The 20,244-nt window shown below is 54.6% G+C and overlaps 1 protein-coding gene across 1 annotated transcript in view; it reads right to left on the bottom strand.

The window, feature by feature from the left end:
• The window catches only part of APCDD1L (APC down-regulated 1 like), a 50,317-nt gene extending 33,588 nt beyond the window's left edge, over window positions 1–16,729 (bottom strand). Inside the window, 1 exon segment of the mRNA XM_041733132.1 lies at window positions 16,041–16,729. Coding sequence (XP_041589066.1) covers window positions 16,041–16,089 — 49 coding nt within the window. The 5' untranslated portion in view covers window positions 16,090–16,729.
• Between the last annotated feature and the right edge of the window lie 3,515 nt (window positions 16,730–20,244).

Below are 20,244 nucleotides of genomic sequence, written 5' to 3'. Positions count from 1 at the left end.
ACCATATTGATACATCATTATTTTTTTTTATTTTTTTGATACATCATTATTAACTGAAGTTTATACTTTATTGAGATTTCCTTAGGTTTTGTTTTGTTTTGTTTTTACCTAACGTCCCTTTTTGGAGAAACTGGATTTTAAATTTAATTTACATTTGAAAACTAAAACTCAGTTCAGTTATTTGAAAAACATACATTTTGGAACCACTTGGGCTGGTGCATGTCCTTTTCAACGGTGAATTGTAAGAAACCGAAATATGGATTGAGTCTTTCTGATGGAAATCTTGTGTCTGAAATGGGATGTGCTGTAACCGTTAAACTACAGGCCAGATTTTGAAGACTTGCTATGAAAAAAGAATGTGAACCACCTCAATAAGCTTAAAATATTGATTATGTGTTGAAATAACAATATTTGGGTCCGTTGGGTTAAGGAAAATATAGAATTAAATATATAATTAAACCAATTACAATAGATAATTATGTAATTTCCTCTCATTCTGTTTAGTTTTGAAAAAAGTGGCTACTAGACCATTTAAAATTGTGTTAGTGGTCACCAGCCACACTGTTTTAAGGGACAGGAGCCTGCAAGAGACAGAGGAGTGTATTTGGGGAGCAGGGGCTAAACCATAAGGAAGCAGGGGGGTCGGAGAACAGATGAGGAGAAGCTGGGTGGGCTGCCTGGGGTTGGGGGCCTCCGGAAGCAGGGAGGGAGGAGGAGGATGGGGCACGCTCAGAAGGAGCCCCATAGAGGAGGCGGGGATGGGGTCAGTCTGGGGAACCCTTGGAGGGGGCACAGGGAGGCCTGACAAGATGTTGCAGGGATTTAGGGAGCCTGTTCCAGGACTGAACAAGAGAAGGTGTGGGTCTCTGGAAGTGGCCAGTGCGGGTGACATCCTGTGAGGCTGATCCTTCCCAATTCGCTCACAGCGTGTGCAGGACACCAGCCCGGCGGCACTGGTGGAAGGGCAGGGGTAGCACAGCCTGAGTGGAGGCTGGAGGAGGCAGCGGTGGGCGGACGCAGGAGGCCTGCATCGTCACGTCTGCGGCTCCGTGTCCAGCTCGGGTCCACCTCGACACTCCACTCCACAGAGGAGGGACTTGGACCCTCGTGACATACCGTTCGGCCCCTGGGACAAAGCACCGCACGCTGGGGGCTTCCAGCACAGAAACGGATTCTGTCCCAGTTCTGGAGGCTGGAAGTCCCAGCTCAAGGTGTGGGCAGGGTGGGTGCCTTTGCAGCCTTCTCTCCCGGGCTTCCTGTGTCTTCACATGCCCTCCAAGCGTCCCTGCCTCAGGTGACACCAGTCATGGTGGAGTAGGGCCCACCCATGTCCTCAGTCTCACTCCAGCAGGTCTGCAAAGACCCTCCTGCAAATAAGGTTGCATTCCGAGGTCCTGGGGTCACCACTGCAGCCCATGAATTTGGGGGAGGGGGAGACACAATTCAACCCATACCGCTTACCCAAGCCCACGCTGCTGGTGGGATGCAGGACCATATCCGGCTTCTATTAATACATTCTCATTATTAAAAAATAATCCAATGTAGGGAAGCAGAATCCCTTATTAGTACACTCAACATCCTTCCCCCTTCCTGTCAGCAACCATTATTATTAGTTTGTGTATCTTTCCAGACCTTTTAAAATGGAGGAACATACATAAATATGTGTTGTTGGGTTGAGGGAGGGGGCAGGCTGTTTTTAAAATAAAATTTAAACCCTTGTTACGGTGAAAAACCTGGCTAATGAAAATTATGTTTCAAAACAGACTGAGGCATTCTTTGTGCTAAATATGGTGTTCTTTGTCTCATTTGCAATGGCAAAGTCCCTTGTTTCAAAAAAAAAAAAAAACATTATTAAGAGGCCTTACAATACAAACTACATTTTCCAATTCAATAGCGTACAAGGTCAGCCAAGCAAAGACAATGTAAACTAGCTTCAAAAGTGTCTTGTTCAATAATGAAATTTGTTCCGAGGGGCCAGCATTATAATCAGAGCCTGGTGCAGGCTGGCTGTGCGCAGCGCAAGTTTTAGCCTCCGGAATGAACCCCCTCGCTGGCTGGGAACCTATGAAAGGCTGCTTAATGCAGCCCCAGACATCACAGCTCCTGATTAACAAGGATATAATTTCTCGGAGTTAAAAACAAAAGAAAAAGGATGCCGTTCACATCGTTGCCTTTCCTGAATTGGCCCCTGGAAACAGAAAGGCCCGCGAGCCACTGGTCCAGCTGGGAGTTGATGGGGACAGGCTTGACCGGGGAGAGGGTCCCAGGGGTGCCGGCGGGACCAAAGGGAGCACTTTTAGGAGAGCCCGTGTGAGCCGGCCAGCTGAGCTGCGTCTAGTCTGGAGGCCCGCTGCACCTGGTGCCCGCACCCTTGGCTCCTGCCCGCGTGTCAACGTCCCCGACTGCTGACCCTCCACTGGTGCTTAGGGAAACTATGATGGTGTGGAGCGCCCTTCCTCACGTCCTCTTGGCCAACTTCTCCTTGCCCTGTGCTCGGGGAGGCCTTCCCTGGTTCTCCGAGGGGGGGGTGGCCCACCCTCTTGGAGTGTCTCCCAGCCTGCACCTGCGCCGACTGCTGTCGTTTACCCATCTCTCTCTGCAGCCCCCTCTGAGTGCCCTGAAGGGGCAGGAGACAGAGCCTTCTGGGAGTGCTAGCCTAGCTGAGAACGTCCCCACTCTTGGATACCTGCAGCACCGTACTGCTGAACGGGGTTCTTGATTTCCCCCACCTCCAGCCCAGTCCATGTGGGCTATAGTAAGGAAGTCAGAAAGTGAGTTAGAAAAAGGTGACCCTCTGGGTAGGCACAGCCCCCACCCACCAGGGCCCTTGGCTGGGCTTGTGGAGCACAGAGCATGTCACTCTCGTAGAGTGAACAACCTACCCGACAGTACATGGTGGTGCCAGAGCACACATCCGAGAGTTGTCTCTTTATCCCCTGTGGTGAGTTGAATTGTGGTCTCCCAAAAGATGCATCAAGTCCTAACTGCCCATACCTGTGAATATGATCTCGGAAATAGGGCGTTTGCAGAGGTAATCAAGCTAAGATGATGTCATACTGGATGAGGGTGGGCCCTAGTCCTTCTCGTGTTCTGAGAAGAAGACAGAGATTTGGACACAGACGCAGAAGACACGGGGAGCAGTGCCGTGTGAAGACAGAGGCAGAGACTGGAGGGACCTGGAGCCACCAAATGCTGGAGGAGGTGAGGAAGGAGGGAGCACAGCCCTGCTGATACACTGACGCTGGCCTTCCAGCCTCCAGAACCAGGAAAGAACGCATTTCTATTGGCTTACGCCCCCGAGTCGGTGGCACCTTGTTGCGGCAGCCCCAGGACCCTGACACGGCACCCACATGGCATCCACCGACAAGGGCTCCAGCGCTGCAGGTGCAGCCCAGCCTCCCGGCGGTCCACTCTCCGTGCGGCAGCCACGGAGCCTTTCTGAGCCCCTGAACTTGCGCTGGACTTGACCTCAGCCTCGGCCGAGGCCTCCCACTCCCCCGGGAGCGGGCCTGCCCACCCTTCTGACTTGGCCCCGTCACCCTCTCCTGCGGGGCTGTGCTGACTGTCCTCCTGTTCCCTAAACTGGCCAAGGCGGCCTGGTCTTCGGGCCTCTGCAGCTGCTGAGCCCCTGACTCCGCTTCCTGGCGTCTCAGAAATTTCCAGGCCGACCCCATTGCATTTCGGCTTTCCAGAGCGAGCCTGGAGGGAGGTGATGTCACCTCGCTCCGGGGACCCAGGTAGTCCTCATGCCGATCGGGGCTTTTCTTCATTTCAGAGAGATATCATCCCTGGTCATTTTCTCATTTATTTGTTTGCTTATTTATTGCCTGCACCCACCTCCCCGCCCCAACCCCAGCACCCAGCTAGCACCTGGGCCCACTCCCGTGGCTCGCTGCCGCGCGGTGCAGAGCAGCACCCCCGACACAGTAGGCACCCCCTGAATGCCTGTCGAATTGCTGAATATTTGAATGAGCTGAAGTTACATGAAGTTATCCAAAAACACAATAGATGTGTGCTCATTCATCTGCGCTCCCTGAATTAGAATTTGGAGGAGGGAGAGAGAGGCGTTTGTCTTTGTACTTAAGCAGGATAAAAAAAGAAAAGAACTTTCTGAGCAAATTATCTATGTAAACAGGGAGTATGCTTCGCCGTGTTAATAATGAACTCCAGCCGCCCCGGCCTCAAACACTTGGAGGATCGCTCTGGTGATGAATATGCAAATTCCAGGTGAATCTGTGTCCTTGGTGAAACCCTGACGGGATGGGGGCGGTGGGTGGGGGCCTGAGGGTCCCAGCCTGTCCTCCCCTGGGCAATAATGAGTGCAATCATGAATGCCCTGGTTGGGAATGGACTTGGCTCTTCATGTGGACCTTGGCTCGGCGACGTTTCTGGAATTCAGGTGGTCCCTACGCACCTTAGCAGCAGAGCCACAATTCCTGAATTGCCCCAAGCAGGCATTTGGGATCCCTGAACGCTGGAGGGGTGGTGTGCAAGGAAAATGCAGCTGTCATTTGGTCACAAAGTCGTGACCTTCTCTGAGATCTCAAGGGTTACTTCGTTTAGTTTTTTTTTTTTCCCCCAATGGTTATGTTAAATCGATCTTTTCTGCACAAGGTAGATGAAGATGCAGAAGTCTTGTAAGACCACAGAAGAAAAAAACAAGTCCAAACGTCAATCACGGTAAAATGCCAGGCACTCTTAATCACTGGCAAGTTGGTTTTCATTTCTGTAACTGTGGGTTGCCGTTAAGGAAATTGGAGCCCAACAGATTTGGATAAAGCTGATGGGCTCAACAGTAGGCTTAAGTTTCAAACTATCTAGAAACCACACCCAACCACCAAAAACACATGTTAAAACAACTCTAATTGTAGATTTCAAAGAACAAGTAATTTAGTTTTGCTGTGGTTGCTGGTGATTCCAAGCTAAATATATCTGCATCCTGCTCTCCGTTTTAATGCATATTTTTTTTTTGCAAAGAGTGGGGTTGGGTGTGAGCTCTTGATTTTCTTCCTCTTCTCTGTATATTTTAATACCGGGACTGGGGGGATGGCAGCTCCGATTTTGTAGTGCACAGGGAGCTCCAGGGATAGCTAACAATGGAGACCAAAGCGTGGACAGCCTTTAGCTAACTGCTCAAAGAGCATGGCCTCACAGTGGCCATTGGAGGCATTGGTTAGGTGCTTTGGTTGTGAGCAACAGAAGCCACCCCTGAGTCATGTAAAAGGAAAGGGAACTCCTTCGAAGGGTGTGGGTGCTCACTGCCCTAAGGGGTGCCCCGGGAACCCAGTTGGTGGGAACCACTCCGGAGCTTCTCTAGGACATCCGACATGGGCACCATGCATTCGAGCCTCTGGTCACTGCACAAAGATTGGAGGTCCTGGCGCAAGTATCCCATTTGCCCAGCCTGAGACTCCTGCGCAGCTGGAAGGGAGGCACCCTGACTGCCAAGTCCTCCAGGATGAGAGTCACTGAGGGGGACTGTGCTGTTAGCAGAAGGGGACATTTGTCCATTGAGTTTTGCTTAAAGCAGAGGACTTGAGGAGTGGGGATTCCTCAGGGCAAAGGGGCCAACAAGAAGCACAGCGAGTCTCCCTGGCTTTGGTGAAGGACCCCGACTCCCTGACTCCCCGGTTCTTCTCTGTGGTCAGCAGTGGGTCTCCTGGCCCCTGGGCTGCCCATGCAGAGACTGTGCTTCTGGGGCCTGGCATCTCGCATGGTCTGGATGGCTCCTGAACACCCAAGAGCCCGCCAGGCTGCAGTCTTTGCAGGCCTCTGCCCCTCTGAAGCATCCTAACCCAGTGGCCTCCAAGTCCTCAGAGGTCAAATGGCAATGACAGCAGGACCTGAATCACAAGGTGCCCGTGAAGAAATAATGTGATGTCCCCTACCGTGCTTAATGAGAGCAGGTGCCTGGTGGACGTCAGCTGTTGCTGATACTGGTCCGTTCAGAGCTCTGGTCTGGCCTCAGACACGCTATAGGGATGGACTCTGGCCCCATCTGTCCTGAGGCCCCATCTGCCTGATGGCATCCCCGTCTCCTTGTAGTGCAGAGTGGGGCGGGGGCCTGTCCAAATGTCTGGCTGGTTGGGACCTTGCTGTTTCCCAAATCAATTCCCTGGGAACCCTAGCCTGCCTAAGATCTTCTCTACTGCCCGGGACCCTGGTGCCATTCACGTCCAACCCCAGGACCCCCCACCCTGCAGCCAGGGCGGGTTTGGCCAGTCTCACCCTCCATGACTTCTCTAATGGGACTCTCCTGCTGGGGTCCTGACAAACCCAGGGGACTGCAAGTCTGGGAGGCTGCAAACCCAGCCCAGAGGGAACTGATCCTGGAGGAAACACAGGAGAAGCAGAGAGGGAGAAATCACCCTTAGTGACAGCTCTCAGACATCACCCCTCGTCTCTTCTGTTTTCCTCTAGGTTATTATTTTTTTTCTTTTGTTGTTGTTTTAAGAGAGAGAAAGGCACAGGCAGGGACAGAGGGGAAGAGAGAGAGAGAGAGAGAATTTTAAGCAGGCTCCATGCCCAGAGCAGAGCCCAACGTGAGGCTTCATCTCACAACTCTGAGCTCATGACCGGAGCTAAAATCAAGAGTCGGACGCTTAACCCGCAGAAACACCCAGGCGCTCTTCTCCTGGTTTATTTTTACAGAATAAGGATGCATCCCCGCCAATGCAAACAGAAGCGAGATCAAATGTACAGACACCGTGTTTCTGTTCTAACGTTATGTCAAAAATATCTTTCCCTGTCATTCAATGCTTTTTGTGACATATAACTTTGTGGGTGCATAATTCCCTCAAAATTTATTCAGGTCATTACCTAATGGTGGAAAATTTAGGTTCTGGTCCCCTGGCCTCCCTTCCCTCCCTTGGGTCCCTGGATATGGCTTGATGCGGTCCACCTGCTTCTTTTTTTTTTTTTTTTAAGATTTTATTTATTTATTCATGAGAGACACACAGAGAGAGGCAGAGACACAGGCAAAGGGAGAAGCAGGCTCCCTGCAGGGAGCCCGATGCGGGGCTCGATCCCAGAACCCCGGGATCACGCCTGAGCCGAAGGCAGATGCTCAACCACTGAGCCACCCTGGTGCCCCTGTCCCACCTGCTTCTGAGCCGCAGGCTGATCACATAACTTCTAGAGTCTCCACTTCCCAGAAACACCTGCTGCCATTGCACCCACCTGCGGGGCCTTCAGCTGTAACACTAGGTGCCGGGAGCTGATTTGTTCCCCGTCCCCAAATATGTTCAAGTCCTAACCCCCAGTACCTCACTCAGAACGTGCCCTTATTTAGAAATGGGGTCATCACAGATGTAAATCATGAGAACGAGGTCCTGCTGGAGAGTGATTAGGGTGCTCTAATCCAGGATGACTGGTCTCCTGACACGAAGAGGTGAAGAGGCACATGCACACAGGGCAGCCGCGTGATGCTGCAGGCAGGCGCTGGAGGGAGGGATGCTTCAAAAGTCAGGGAAGGCCACAGATTCCCAGCAAACAGCAGAAGCTACAGGAGGCGAGGGAGGATCGTGCCCTACAGGTTTCAGAGGGAGCATGGCCCTGCTCACACCTGCATTTCGGATTCCCAAAACCTGAGACTGTACATTTCTGGTGTTCTAAGTCACCTGGTTGGCGGTCCCTTGTGCAGCAGCCTTAGGAAACAGAGTTCCTACAGCCCTAGTTCCTGCAACATGTGGCACCTAACCACCCACCAGAACAGGTGGGCCCTGTGGGTATGTGGTCGGGCAACCCCAAGCCCCCTCGCGCCTGCAGAAGCAGGAACCTGGGCTCCTGATACCGCCCCCCCCCCGGCTCTGTGCCCCCATCCTCCTCAGACGCAGTCCAGCCACCATTTCTGACCCTTCCTCCCCAGCCCTTCTGTCCCCAGATGCCTTGCAGCGTCCAAAAGAAGCCGTGTAGCCTGGTCCCAATACTGGAACCCACAGGCGGTGTCCTGTCCCTCAGCAACGGTGGGAGCGACACCCACCAAGCGCTTGTCCTGTGCCTGACACTGTGCTCCCCGCCCCTGCCATAGTCTCACCTCCTCTTCACAGCAACCCCATGGGCTGGGCCTTCCTGTGCAAAGGAAGGGGGAACCCGAGACAAGAAGGGTCAAGTCGTTAGCAAGTCAGGGGGGCAGCTGGAGTTGGAATGTGGGAAGGTGCTTCCAGAGCCTGGCCCACTCTGCCATCTTCACAGACGGACAGCCAGGGTCCTTCCACTTCAGCAGCTCTCTGATCAGCGTGCAGTCGGCGGATGCAACCAACTGTCGTGCTGGCGCACCTGCAGTCTCTGCACTGTGCTCCCCCCATCGGGCCATGCCTGGAAAGCACCAGCCCAGACCCCTCGGGTGAGCACATCTCCTGGTGCCCGCACTTGGCACCGAAGCCTGGCTCTCGGAGGGAGGTGCAGGGCAGGGAGGCCTTGCCTGGATTCTGACCTTGACAATCACTGGCAGGGGGAGCAGCTCAGGCAGGAAGCTCCGCGGCCTACAAGTCTGGGCCTTAGGTGCCTGGTCTTGCTTCTGTCTTCTGTGAAATGTGCCCATCACATGGTGGGGGGTGGGAGATGGGGTGTCACGAGAATCAAATGAGGAAAAGTGGTTGGCACAATACATAGCTCAGGTATGAGCTATGACTCATAGGGAAAAGCCAGACTCTCCCTCCCTCCCTCTCTCTCTCTCATATACACTCTACATGTGGTCATTTATGGTAAGAATATCTAGCCATCTATTCTCCTCTCTGGGGGAAAAATGTACATTTAGCTGGTAGTCTGTGTGCCATTGCCCAGGTTCCCACAGACGTGAGAAGGAGGAGGGAAGCTTAAGTGGACAAATGGTAGACTGGGGAAAACTGCAATAGATACAGGAGACGATTTATTTTCTATATATAAAGAGCACTAACAAATCAATAAGAAGAAAAGATTTTTTTCAGAAGTCCAATACAAAAATGGGTAAAGGATATGACCAGACAGACCCTAAGAAAATCACTAAAAGGGGTCCATAGAAATACAAGTAGACGTTCCTGTTTGCTCATAATCAAAGGGCTGCGTGGAACATTTTTCTATTTCTTGTGCTCATGGATTGGAAGAACAAATATTGTTCAAATGTCTGTGCTACCCAGAGCAATGTATACATTCATGCAATCCGTATCAAAATACCATCAATTTATTTCACAGAGTTGGAACAAATAATCCTAAAATTTGTGTGGAACCAGAAAAGACCCCCCTCCCCCCAAGTAGCCAAAGGAATGTTGAAAAGAAAACCAAAACTGGTGGCATCACAATTCTGGACTTCAACCTTGATTACAAAGCCCTAATCATCAAGACAGTGTGGTACTGACACAAAAACAGTCACAGAGATGGATGGAACAGAATAGAGACCCCAGAAATGGACCCTCAGCTCTATGGTCAACTAATCTCTGACAAAGCAGGAAAGAATATCCAATGGAAAAAAGTCTCTTCAACAAATGGTGTTGGGGAAATTGGACAGCCACGTGCAGAAGAATGAAACTGGACCATCTCCTCACACCACACACAAAGATAGACTCAAGGTGAATGAAAGACCTAAATGTGAGACAGGAATCCATAAAACCGTAGAGGAGAATGCAGACTGCAATCTCTTTGACCTCGGCCGCAGCAACTTCTTACTAGACACGTCTCCAAAGGCAAGGGAAACAAAAATAAAAATGAACTACTGGGACTTTATCAAGATAAAAAGCTCTTGCACAGCAAAGGAAACAGTCGACAAAACCAAAAGGCAACCTACAGAACAGGAGAAGATATCTGCAGGTGACACATCAGATAAAGGGCTGGGATCCGAGATCTATGAACTTATCAAACTCAACAGCCAAAGAGCAAATAATCCAGTCAAGAAATGGGCGGGAGTCATGAACAGACATTTCTCCAAAGGCCTCCACATGAACAACAGACACATGAAACAATGCTCAATGTCACTTGCCATCAGGGAAATACAAATCAAAACCACCATGAGATCCCACCTCACACCAGTGAGAATGGGGAAAATTAACAAGTCAGGAAACAACAAATGTTGGAGAGGATGTGGAGAAAGGGGAGCCCTCTTGCCCTGTCGGTGGCAATGCAAGCTGATGCAGCCTCTCTGGAACACAGTGTGGAGGGTCCTCAAGGAGTCAAAGATGGAGCTACCCTGTGACCCAGCAATTGCACTACTTAGTATTTCCCCCAAAGATACAAACGTACTGATCCGAAGGGGCACCTGCACCCCAATGTTTATGGCACTAATGTCTACAAGGGCCAAACTGACATGGCCTTGTCTACAAGGGCCAACTGAAAGAGCCCAGACATCCATCGACAGGTGAAAGGATTAAGAAGATGTGGTCTCTATCTACAGCGGAACACTACTCAGCCATCAGAAAATGAAATCTTGCCATTTGCACCAATGCGGATGGAGCCAGAGGGTATTACGCTAAACAAAATAAGTCAGTCAGAGAAAGACCATTATCCTATGCTCTCACTCATATGTGGAATTTAAGAAGCAACACAGAGGATCATAGGGGAAGAGAGGACAAAATAAAAGAAGATGAAATCAGAGAGGGAGACAAAGCATAAGAGACTCTTAATCACAGGAAACAAACTGAGGGTCGCTGGAGGGGATGTGGGTGGGGAGATGGGGTAACCGGGTGATGGGCATTAAGCCTCCTTAATCGCGTGACGTGATGAGCTCGGGGTGTTATATAAGACTGATGAATCACTGGCCTCTACCCCTGAAACCAATCATACATTATGTATTAATTAATTGAATTTAAAGAAAAAAAATTTTTAAAAACTCCATATATCAGAAAAAAAAAAATCAAAGGCCTGCAAATCTAAAGAACCGAGCATTACTGTTTGCAAGATTTTTAAAGAATGCTAAGGGTCGGCCAGGGTGGGAAGTGGCGCTCCCGCGGGCCATCTGTGGGGAGCGCGGACTGGTAAACCCATCGGGAGGGAAGTCAGCAAACAAAGGTCGCGCACACAGTCTGCTGCAGCAGTTCCACCGTTAGGCATTTGCAGGCAAGTGTGCAGGTGCAGGGCAGGCTGGGGGAGGGAACAGTGTTGTCGGCAGGAGGAACCGCGTGTGTGCGCGTGGACACCGTGGTAGAAAGGACTTCGTCGTGGTGGCTGGTGACCGCCGTCTTCTCTGCGGTGGAGAAAGCTTGTCTGTGAAGTGTGTGGGGGTGAGGGTGAGATGGGGGCAGAGGGGCGCAGAGGGGCGGGAGAGAAGACAAGTCGCTTGGAAGAGGGGCGAGTGGGGCCTTCCAGCCTTCCAGCACTGCTAACGGGCTGGGCACTGGGGGAGCCTGGGGGCCCGAAACACCAGCTGAAGGCCCGTGTCCTGGCGCCGGGAGGCGGGTGGCACTCCCTACACCCAGGGGCTTCGGGGGCTGGGAAGCGAATCCGGGCAACTTCCCAGCTCATGCTGCCCTCACATGGCTCTGTTTGCTCTTGGATGCCTCCAGTGACGGGAGGCTCAGTAATTCTAGAGGCAGCCCATTCCTCGCCCGCTGAAAACCCTTCAGTGGGCCACTGCAGTGCCTGTGACACAAAGTCTGCTTCCTTTCCAAGACCCCCAGGTCCTCCGTGATTGACCCTGGCTGCCTCCGAGCTCACCCACACCTGTCCCTTGGCCCTTCACTCTCCCCTTGCCGGCCCCAGTGGCCCCCTCTGCCGTCCCCTGACACAGCGGTGCCCCCTCCCGCACCTAGGCTTTTGCACATGCTGGTACCTCTCCCTGGACGATCCTCCTCCTCCTCCCCACCTCCTCCTCCTCCTCCCCACCTCCTCCTCCTCCTCCAGTTAACTCTTCCTCTTTCGTCAGGTTCCAGCGAGCGTGTCACCCGCCAGCCTAGGCTGGATGCCCCTGCACACACTCTGTGTAGCGCTCATCACTCCCTAATTCGTGGCTCATCTAAGATTGCATCGCCCGCCTGAGTCTGGCCTCCACGGGGACGGCGAGCTGCCTCCTGGCTTCAGCGCCACCCGCCGAGGGCCGGGTGTTCCGCGGGGCCCGGGGCCGGGACGCTGAACGGAGCCTCGCGTGGGCTCCTCCCCACTGGACGCCTGCTTGGGTCAGCGCCCCCGCCCCCTGCCACCAGCCGTGGGTGCCGCCAGCTCTGCCATTTCACAGAGAAGGGGACTGAGGGCGGCGGCCGAGGCTGTGGGGTCACGGGGGGCAGCTGAGCCCAGGTTCCCCAGGCAGAGGAGGCAGACACAGTGCTCTCGGGGACACACAGGACATCAGAGGGGAAGGAGACGGACATGGAGAGACCTCGCAAACTCAGGGTGGTTCGGCGGCAGAGCGGGGCCTCCTGGCGGGGAGGGCGGGGAGGGCCGGGGGATCCACAGGGCCGGGTCCTCACACTTAACCACACCGGTCCCAACTCGCTGATGGGGACGCGGGGGACAGGATGGGAAGGTGACAGAGCTGGAGGGGACCAGGTCTGTCCAAGTCCCCAGATGCTGCTTTCAAGGTCCCCAGGGCTCACAAGACGGGCGTTGGGCTCAGCCCAGTCCAGCGGGCTCCGGGCACCAGGTAGGGGTCCCCGTGGGCACGGCCCAGCCCAGGGTTCCCTCCAGCTGGGGGTCTGACATCCTCTGGGATGCACTGGGCTCGCTGGGACACCGTCACTCCCCTCTCCTGCTCTGCAGCTCCCTTACCGGGTCTTACATGGTTTCCTGTATCGGAGTCTTTTGGAGACTCCAGGTGTCCCAGGAGGGCCGGGGACCCGCTCTGCACCAAGGGCTCCTGGAAGCTGTTCTGGTTTAGGGAACAACCGCGCCAGCCCCCTGGTCACAGTTCATGGCCACCCCCGGTGCCAGCTTCTGAATCTAGGTCTCTCCCTACCACCCCCCTGGCTTGGCCCCGTGGCCCTCGAGCTCAAACCGGTTTGAGCGCCCCCCCTTCCTCTGCACTGGGCTCTCGATCCTCATTTTCTAGGCGGGCTCGGGCTCTGGTGGTGAAAGCAGCGTATCTCAGAAGTTTTATCAGGGGCTCATTCTGGCTTGAAGCTTTCATTAACGTAGTTAACTTCCAATACATTGCACAAATGTTTCTTCATGTGTGGCTTCTAACTGGTCTGCTATCCAGATGGTTTTGAAATTAAGGAAGCTGCTGTATTTGCCTTGAGCCGGTTATTTTAAATTTGGAGATTAGAGCCCCGGTCAGGAGATAAGCAAAACAGCTGCCCCCCCCCCCCCCCCCGCTCCAGCGACCTGTCCCCGGCAAGATGAAGTTTCCGATGACAATGTACTTCATTTTGAACAACTAATTCAATAACCGATCTTTATTCACATTTGATTTTCGGATGAGCGTGTTTAAGTTCATTCTCTTCCCGGTTTCTATTCCGGGTTTGCAAACGGAGTCCCACACCAACAACTCATTTATTACGGAATGGCCCGTGACTCTGCTCTAGTTAATCTGCCTTGAGATGATAACTTGCCATCACAAAGTATATGGCTCGAGATAAAAGCAGGACTGAAATTAGAAAAAAGAAATACAGATGAGGGGGGAAGTAAAAAAATGAAGCCAGGTTTTTTTTTTTTTTTCATTTTTTTCCCCCCTCAAGCATAAACTTGTTGAGTAAGGAGATTTTTAAAAGCCAGAAATTGCTGTGGTGCGAAGCAAAGCTGGAGGCTGGTAAACTGGCATGAGACCCGGGTTTGCAGGAAGGTCTGCCGTGGCGGGGAGCTAACCACTACCCGCAGCTGTGCTCCCATCGTCCCCCCAGGACGCTTTCAGAGACAAGAGGGAGGGAGAAACCCGAGTTCAAATTAGAAGCCACCTAAGCTGTGCTGTTTCTCTTGGGCCCCCACTGTGCCTTTGAATTCCTGATTGCTCAGAGCGAGAACAAAATTCATCTGACCTGGTGATTTTGACAGATTCATTTGAAAAGCTACCAGCGGTCCGTCTGGCCCTACCAAGGGTTCTCGGACAGGGGCTCCGTTGCTCCCCGCTCACCCCTTGAACGGGGGACATTGGGCGGTGTCTGGAGACCTTTGTGGTTGTCATAACCGGGAAGATGGTGCTGCCGGCATCTGGGAGGGGAAGGGCCGGGGATGCTGCTAAACATCCTATGCCCCCCCCCGCCTCCCCCCCACCCCGCCAGCAGAGGAGGATTTGGACCACAACGTGGGTAGTGCTGTGTGTGTGTGTGTACACTCAGTGGGAACTCACCCGCTGGGCCGCGTGCGCGCCATCCTGTGCCAAATTCACACTGGAGGCCCGAGGTTCAGGCATGCCCCAGCTCAGGTACCTAAACTGGTAAGTATCTGAGGGATTAAGTGGGTTCTGTTCCCTTTCACCAGAGCAAAAGGAGCCGGTTGCCTGGTGACGCAGCCAGTGGCGAAAAGAACTTTCGAAAGAAGAGCTCAGTGGAAAATGGTACCCGAGTTAAGAGCAGGGAACCGTGAAGGCCGCCCGCCCGGGATTGTCCCCCTTTCAGCCTCTGCGTCTACCTCCGGGGTTGGGGGGCAGTGGGCCTGTCGTGGCCTCGGTGCACCGGGGGCCACCAGGCGGGCCCCTGGCTTCTGTCCTGCGGAATCTGTCACACTTGCTAAGGCGAAAGGTCGCCAGGGAGTGAAGCAGCGGGGCTCCCCGAGATGCTAAACTTCCAATGATTTTATTGGCATGACGAGAATTCAGGGCCTGCCAAAGACAACAGCCCTGCGCTGTGGCCGAGGCTGCAGGTTTCTGGGGGGTAATCGGCCCTCTTGTTCTTGATGGTCCCATCCCGGGGGTGGAGGAGTGTCCTCCGGGCCTCCTCCCACCTCAGCGCCCAGAGGAAAGCATGGACCTCCTGGGCCAGGCTCTCGCCTTGCCCTCTGCCTTATCTTTCCTGCCCTCTCTCCCTGGGACCAGCAGGGTGGCCCTGGCCTGCTTTCGCATCGAGGGAGAACTCCCAGGCAAAGGAGAGCTGTGTGAGTGCTCACTTCCAGCCCTGGCGGGAGCCCCTCCTGGTGGACATAGCTGAGACTCATCCCTGGCTGACCCAACCCTCCCCTGACCTGCCTTCAGACCCCTTTCATGTCTTCTTCAAATAATCTTGCTTAGAAATTTGGGGTTGGGAAGAAAACACTGTGGTTGACGAGCTGCTGGAGATGGACCAGGCTGCTGTTTGCCTGTAAATGGGGTGGAGAGTGCCCGGTGGGACCCAGCAGCCCCGGGCATACCTATCCTCACAACGATCCTAGTTGAAGGGGGGATTCTGTGAGCCCATCGGACAGATGAGAAGGTTGAGGCTAAGAGAGCAAATAAGGGACATGGCTGCCCAAGGCCACGCAGGTTGATAGGAAGGTGATCTGGGTTCTGAGCGGGGCGATGGGACTCCAGGGCAAGGATTCTTAATCCTTCACAATGTGAGGGTGCTTGGGGGTGAGCCTGGGACTGCAAGCACTTCCACAGCTGTGGTTGTTACCATCCTTTTGGCCAAAGGTGACACACCATGGTCAGGTGGCATTTGTAGAGAGTTTTGTCTCTGCCCACCCCCTCTGGAGAGCCAGCAGGAGAGCAGTTAGTCCTGGAGAAGGCACTGCCTCCTCTCCCTGCCATCAGGGTTTGTTGCTCAGGGTCACTGCACGCTCCCAAACTTCTCCCCCAGGCTCTGTAGGTTCAGGATTCAGTGGGCGACACCGGATCCCGCAGCCCCGGTCTGAGGGATTCGGGGCTTATATCTTGCCATGTGGGGGCGGCGGTTCAATTGGGCCTGGGATCCCCCTGCGCCTTCTCGGAGGTCCCAGCCCCTCTGGGCCCTGGCGCAAGGGGCTGCTCCAGGTGCCTGGAGACACAGCACGGGACCAGAGGGCCTAGCAAGGTGACACAACATGCTCGGGAGGTGCGTCGCGGCAGGTGCTGGCCAGGTGAGGCCAGAGAAGAGCGCAGAGGAGCCCGCAGAGCACAGCGTCACCAAGTCACCGACCATGCCCGCCCGCCTGGCAGTCGCTGCGGGACCCCAGGGAACACCCGACGGCGAGCTCCCTCCCTTCCCTCGGAGCCGAGCCGGCAGCCAGCCGGTGGGGGGGGCGGCACCTACCTCCCAAAAGCACCAGGACGCACGCGTAGGGGAGCATGGTCGCGGGCATCCCGTCGGGGCTGGCCGGACGGCCGGGGCGCCCGCTGTGCGCGGAGAGGCCTGCGAGGAAGTGCGGGGTCCCGAGCCCCCGGCGCTCACACGCGCTCACCCGCCCGGGCTGTTGACGGTTGTAAGTCGAGCTGCGCACTCATAGGTCCAACTTGCCAGAAGAGGTGGAGACAGCCCCGGGCGCTGCCGCAGCGCGCCCGGCCCTCTGGCGCGGCTCCTCCTGCCATGCAGACCCTCCAGCCGACCCCCTCCGTCCCCTGGTCCTGGCCTCCCCAGAGTCTTCGCGGCGAGCAAGCAGGCCTCCCTCCAACTCCTGGCCTGGCCCAGCCGAGCCGTGCGCTCCTCCCGCCGAGGCGCACGGGAGTGGCAGATCCCTGGGAGGGCAGGGGGCTTGCCGGAGACTCCCCTCTGCCCCGCTGGATTCCAGGACCCCCGAGGTTTCTATTCAGGCCTTTCAGATACTCTTGGAAAAGTTGCGTCAACTTGGAGCCCAGTGAGCGCAGGAGCACAGTTAAAGTGGCCAAGCTGGGGTGCCCGGCAGCCCGCAGCGGGCTCTGTAATTAGCTCGTCCTGCTCCAGAGAGCATCTAGGCAAACAGTGTGGAGCCGACCAGGGATGGTTTCCTCCCCCCATCCCACCCCAACTCCTCCTCCACCCCCACATCTGAGTGAGTCAGTTTAGGGTGGCAGCCCAGAGGCAAGGCCGCTGGGAAGAGGTGGAGGAGGTGGAGGAGGTGGAGGAGGAGGAGGAGGAGGAGGAGGAGGGCAGGCACCAAGTGGAGACTAGTCACCTCCTGCCCCCCCACCCCCACCCCAGGCCCGGAGGGGCTTCCCAGGCACCTCCCCAAGGGGCAGGCAAGCCTTGAATGAAGGTGGTGAGCATCTGGGAAGGAGGTTCTCTGCAAGCTATTGGATTTGTGAATGAAGCAGAGAAAGCATCACTTGGATGGGAAGGTTTTGGAAAGCTTTCCTGGGTTGTTCCTGCCCGCATGGACCATGTGGGTGCCAGAGGGAAAGTGGTGTGGGGCCGGCTTGGAGCTGGAGCGCGTAGATGGGGCCTCCACTTCCACAGGGTTGCCCTTCGCTCAGAGGACAGAAGGAGAGGGAAAAGGAAGAGAGACCCCAGAGAGGAGGGAGGGAGAGAAAGGGACCTGGGAGGGACAAGAGCAAGGAGAGAGGAAGGAGGCAGGGACCAAGAACCAGGAGGAGATGCAGGGGAGGGAGAGAGAGAAACTAAGGGAGGAGGCGAGAGGTGAGTGAAGGGGAGGGAAGAAGAGAGGTGGAACCTGTCCCCTCTGCCAGTACGGGGACCCCGGGACCCAAGCTGGGGGGCCTGCCCTCCGAAGGCTTCAGAGGCCTGTGTCCACATCTGTCCTGGGGGCTCTGAGACAGCACCCCACCTTTGGATTCCTTGCTAGAAGCGTGGGTGAGGCCCCCAGGGGGCCCTTCGGCTGAGTGCAACCTCAAGGGCCCCCAATCCAGGCCTCCCACCTCCACCCCGGGCGGCCTTCGCTTCCCTCTTCTCCAGAGGCAGCAGAGATGAGAAGGTGCAGGATGAGGCCACAGCGTGATCTTACACGAATGGAAATGTGAGAGAAACAATCAGTTCCCTTCCTGAAAATGACATTTTCCTGGTCTCTGTGGATTGCCGAGAACAGCATGAGACCAGAGCGGCACCTGCTCTCCGCGCACGCAGTGGCCGCCGCGGGACAGGGTCACTGTGCGGCCTGAGGGGCGTTGTCGGGGGATTATTTATAATTGCATAATTGTGATTTTTTGTGGCAATTTGTGTCTTTAAATCCGCAAAATTCACACCTACGGGGAGTTGTACTTCCTCGGTGCTGTGCTGTCCATACCGGGGCAGAGGGCCCTCCCTGGGCTGCCGAGTGTGGGTGTTCCCGGACCCCTGGCAGGGGCTGTTACACTCATGTCCTGGGTGGGGTTATAATTTGGTGCTTTTAGAACTTACTGAACTGCTAGGAGATGTGGGAACGTCCCCACCAAGTATGGGGCCCGTTTATGAATCGCTGGGTTGGCTTATTTCTAAGTGAGAGGAATTGCCCCTGGTACCGAGAACCCGGGATGGGCCAGGTGCTTTCCATGCATATACCTTCCATCCAAACGACCTGATGAGAACTAAGAATTATTGTTGCCACATTGTACAGAAGGGGGAAACTGAGTTTGGCGGGGTTGTGCCCCGGTCCTGAGGCCATGCATCTGGAAGGTGGTGGAGCCCCTGCTTGTGACCCGGATGCTCTGCATCTCCATGGGCCGCACTGGGTCACTGCGCTGTGGGCTCCATTCTGTGTCTGAAGATCCTAAAGGAAAAAGCCCATTCTAGAATAACAGCCTTTCTTGGAAGAGGTTTCGGAACGAAGGGGAAGCACAATGACAGAGGGCTTCCTGGGCATGGACAGCGGGGGGACCCACACCCCCGTCCTCTTCATGCAAATGACAGGGTGGCCCTCAGGAGAGGGCCTTTCGGGGGGACGACGGAGCGGGCTCCTCTCTTACAGGTAAGAAGCGAAGTGCAGGGCGCCACACTACCTGTTCTCAGGCAGATTTTACTCCCAAAAAGAAAAAGAAGGAAAAAAAAACAGTGTTAACAAGACTCTCCTCTTGTTACAAGAAGATCCAACAATAGACAAAGATGGAACCAAAGCTAAAATGTATTGGCTTCATTTATTTTTTAACCAAAAAAAAAAAAAAATTATATTGTCCAGACCTTGCATTTTGCCAGAGGAAGGGTGGTATTTGCTCGGTTCCTGACCCCTTTCTTACACACACAGCAATTATCCGAGAACATTTGAAATGCTAGTAATTATAAGGCTGGTTGGGGGGACAAGCAAAATATTTCTCAAGCCCCCACTCTGCTGGCTGTGAGTCACATCCATGGGCATTATCACACCTTGGCCTCTAGAGCTGGGCTTTTCTGAGTTGTTAACCACAGGGACCCTCCCCAGGCGCCAGAGCTCCGGGGGAGAAGGGGACACAGGGTACGTCTCTCCGGGGCCATGCACCGCCACTGGGAGGGAGGTGGCCATGAGCCAGAGGTCCCTGATGGGGGCAGAGGAGGCCAGCCTCCCGTGCTCAGATCTCATCTCCCACCCACCCTCCCCCCAAATCCAAGCCTGGGGGGTGGGTCAGTGGAAACAGAGCCTCTTCCTTTCCCTCCCCACCAAACACCTACCTCCTCACCCTTGTCTCTGCTAAAAACACCGTGGGAAGGTAAGATCGCTCCATGAAATCTTGCTATAAAATGGTCTGTTTCCTCTGCTTGTTATCAGGGGTGTCTGATCAAAGAAACGGTGCCCAGACCTGGTTATCTAATAACTACATAAACAACCAGGCCGGCTTCCCGGGTTGGGAAGGGTGGGTGAGGGCAGCTCTGGATGAAATGAGGGACAGCCAGAGTGGCCAGACCCCTCTTGATGACCATTCAGGCCTATAGCGTGTCACCCTGGCCAGATCCTCACCATCACCCGCATGTTCCGGGGGAGAAACTGAGGCAGGGAACCCATGTTCCTGCCCTTCAGGGAAGCCCATGGCCATTAGGTAAGTGATGCTCATTTGACCCCTCTGGTGATTGCCACGGTGTCAGCCTTACTTCCCAGGCCCGCGCTCAGCACGTGCCTTGTGTGATGGAGGCTCACTACAGACTTGCTGAATGAATGAGTGAGCAGATCAACTATACAGGATGAGCACTGGGTTTGCCTTAGAAAATGTGGTCACGCATCTTAATGCTACCGATTAGCCCCTCACTGGGGCTGTGGGGCTAGGGTGAAGGAAGGGAGACACCCAGGGCTCCGCACTAGGGGGTCACTCACTCTCTGACCTCCACCCTGCACCTCGACAAGCTTGGGAGTGAGCTTCCCCCCACGTGTTGAATCTGGGACTTGAAGTCTGGCTGCTTAGCCTGACTCTAAACTGCTTTGGTCCTGAATGGCTTCTTGTCCACCCACCTCTGGGGGAGGCAGATCGTGAAAATGCCTTGGGCATCCCAGAAATTCTGCTCCCACCAGTCCTCGCACCTGCCTCAGTCTTCAGGCTCTATCAGGCTGTGGTAGGAGCTGGGAGGCACTGGAGGGCTTAACCCAGCACCTGGCACAGAGGTGTTCAGTGGACACGTTGTGGGTGGTGGGTGGGTGGGTGGGTTT

This window comes from Vulpes lagopus, chromosome 18, assembly GCF_018345385.1.
Source record: "Vulpes lagopus strain Blue_001 chromosome 18, ASM1834538v1, whole genome shotgun sequence".
Taxonomy (NCBI): Eukaryota; Metazoa; Chordata; class Mammalia; order Carnivora; family Canidae; genus Vulpes; species Vulpes lagopus.
Note: the sequence above shows the minus strand (reverse complement) of the source record. Positions and strands in the feature narration are given on the sequence as shown.